Source organism: Lactuca virosa, chromosome 9 (assembly GCF_052849685.1).
Source record: "Lactuca virosa cultivar CGN04683 chromosome 9, Lactuca_virosa_CGN04683_v6, whole genome shotgun sequence".
NCBI classification, from domain to species: Eukaryota; Viridiplantae; Streptophyta; class Magnoliopsida; order Asterales; family Asteraceae; genus Lactuca; species Lactuca virosa.
This window is the reverse complement of record NC_136434.1, coordinates 106,972,576-106,974,504: the sequence shown is the minus strand read 5'-3', so window position 1 is coordinate 106,974,504 and position 1,929 is coordinate 106,972,576. Positions and strand designations below refer to the sequence as shown.

The window sequence follows — 1,929 nt, the reverse complement described above, 5'->3', positions numbered from 1 at the left end:
TAACTTCCACATAACCTAATATAAGTAACATCCCCAAAAGTGATGTTTTTTTGTATTTGAATGATTCTTTATGCACATACCTCAACAAAACTGCTAATTATCCAATAAAATATTAAGTTCTAGAAAAAAGAATAATGTAGTTACTTTATTTCCATAAATGTATTAAAAAAAATTTAGATCCAATGGTCCGAATATAGTTTGCCCCTTTCCTGAAAAAGACACTTAAAAAGTAGTCTTCAGTACAACACAAGTCTCACACGTGTTATACCCAGAAGACAATATGGGACCCACTTCATTAACAGCTGTACCAAAAGACATAATCCACTTTTGTTTCACTTCCTCGCCTCTTTCCTTTTTCAGTGTCCTACTCCCCAATCTTACAACACCTTCTCCGTGTTCGATTCGCATTCATGATCCAACACAAATTTATATAAACAGATGACACTTCGAATCAAGATTCACTCACAGAAACAGTTTCAGTTTAATTTCTACTTTAAAGATTCAAAGATTCCATGGAGATGAACAGTTATAACAACGTTAACGGGTATAACTATGATGGATATGGGTATGGAAATGGATATGGATATGGATGTGGATATGGATATGGGTCGAGTCCACCGGAGATGGTAGGAGGAGGGGAGTCGTCGGGGACGTCGGAGGAGGTGATGCTGGCGTCTAGTCATCCCAAGAAGCGTGCCGGAAGGAAGAAGGTTCAGGAGACGAGGCACCCGGTGTACAGGGGAGTGAGGCAGCGGAGCTCCGGGAAGTGGGTTTGTGAGGTGAGAGAGCCGTATAAGCAGTCGAGGATATGGTTGGGGACTTTTCCGACGGCGGAGATGGCTGCCAGAGCTCATGATGTGGCGGCGTTGGCGTTGAGAGGGAGGTCGGCTTGTTTGAACTTTGCGGATTCTGCTTGGAGGCTTCCGACTCCGGCGTCAGTGGATCCAAATGATATTAGGAAGGCGGCGGTGGAGGCGGCGGAGGGATTCCGGCAGAGTGAGGATGGGAATGGTGATCAGTCGGCGGAGGGAGTGGGGGTGGAGGTAGGTTATGGAGGAAATGTCGGATATATAGATGAAGAGGAGGAGTTTGGAATGCCTGGGTTGCTTGTGAATATGGCGGAGGGAATGATGCTGCCGCCTCCGCCGTCGTACGCCGGTGGTGATGAAGCGGAGTATGGCGGTGACATGTCGTTGTGGAGTTACTGACTTAAATTTCTCTTTTTGTTTGTGTGTGTGTGTTGAAGAGCTTCAAGTATGAAAAAAGGATGGATTTAGAAATACTCCGTGCTTATATTGTGTTTTTTTAGAAATATGTACGGATATTAGAAACATATACAAAGAGTGAAATAATGTGATGATTATAAATATATTTCAATGTATGGTTCCTTAAAAAAATGTCATATTGGAAATCATATGTTTCAATTTTGAGTGTTTGTTGTTAATTAAAAAATTATAGTTGATAACAATGTGTTGTTAAAATAAAATAATAGGTACAAAGCAATTTATATTTTAAAATATTATACGGATCAAAATAATAGCACTTATTATTTCCCAACAGTATGATTATTTTTTTTGGAACGCCAGTTTAATTCCTTTGACTTGAACCATCCATCTTAAGAAGAAAAAAAAAAAGAAAAAAACATCTATTACAGTTAGATTATAAGCTCTTTGGTAGAGGGTATGATTTGTAGTATACAATTAAAGTATATGTTGTTCAACATGTTTTTAAGAAAGTATCTTCCACCTAAATTATATAATTTCCAAATACAAAATTTTGAAATGTTTGTTAGAAATTTTAATTTGTTGAATGTTACTGTTTCAGAAAATAACATGAAGGAAAAAGGAAAAAGGAAAGTCCTATAATCTTTTAAAAACAGAAAGATTTTCTTTTATACAAAACAAGAGAAAAACTTACTTTAAAAGAAGA

At 37.9% G+C, this 1,929-nt stretch overlaps 1 protein-coding gene across 1 annotated transcript; it reads left to right on the top strand.

The window, feature by feature from the left end:
• The first annotated feature begins 428 nt into the window (after positions 1-428).
• On the top strand, positions 429-1,430 carry LOC145136414 (dehydration-responsive element-binding protein 1E-like). Its single transcript, XM_079070535.1, has one exon. It carries the CDS (start codon positions 513-515, stop codon positions 1,206-1,208), a length of 696 nt encoding a protein of 231 aa, XP_078926661.1. The 5' UTR covers positions 429-512; the 3' UTR covers positions 1,209-1,430.
• Positions 1,431-1,929: the final 499 nt, after the last annotated feature.

Bases quoted from the DNA above. Each gene is read 5' to 3' on its own strand.
- LOC145136414 (XM_079070535.1), top strand. From the start codon at position 513: ATGGAGATGAACAGTTATAACAACGTTAACGGGTATAACTATGATGGA.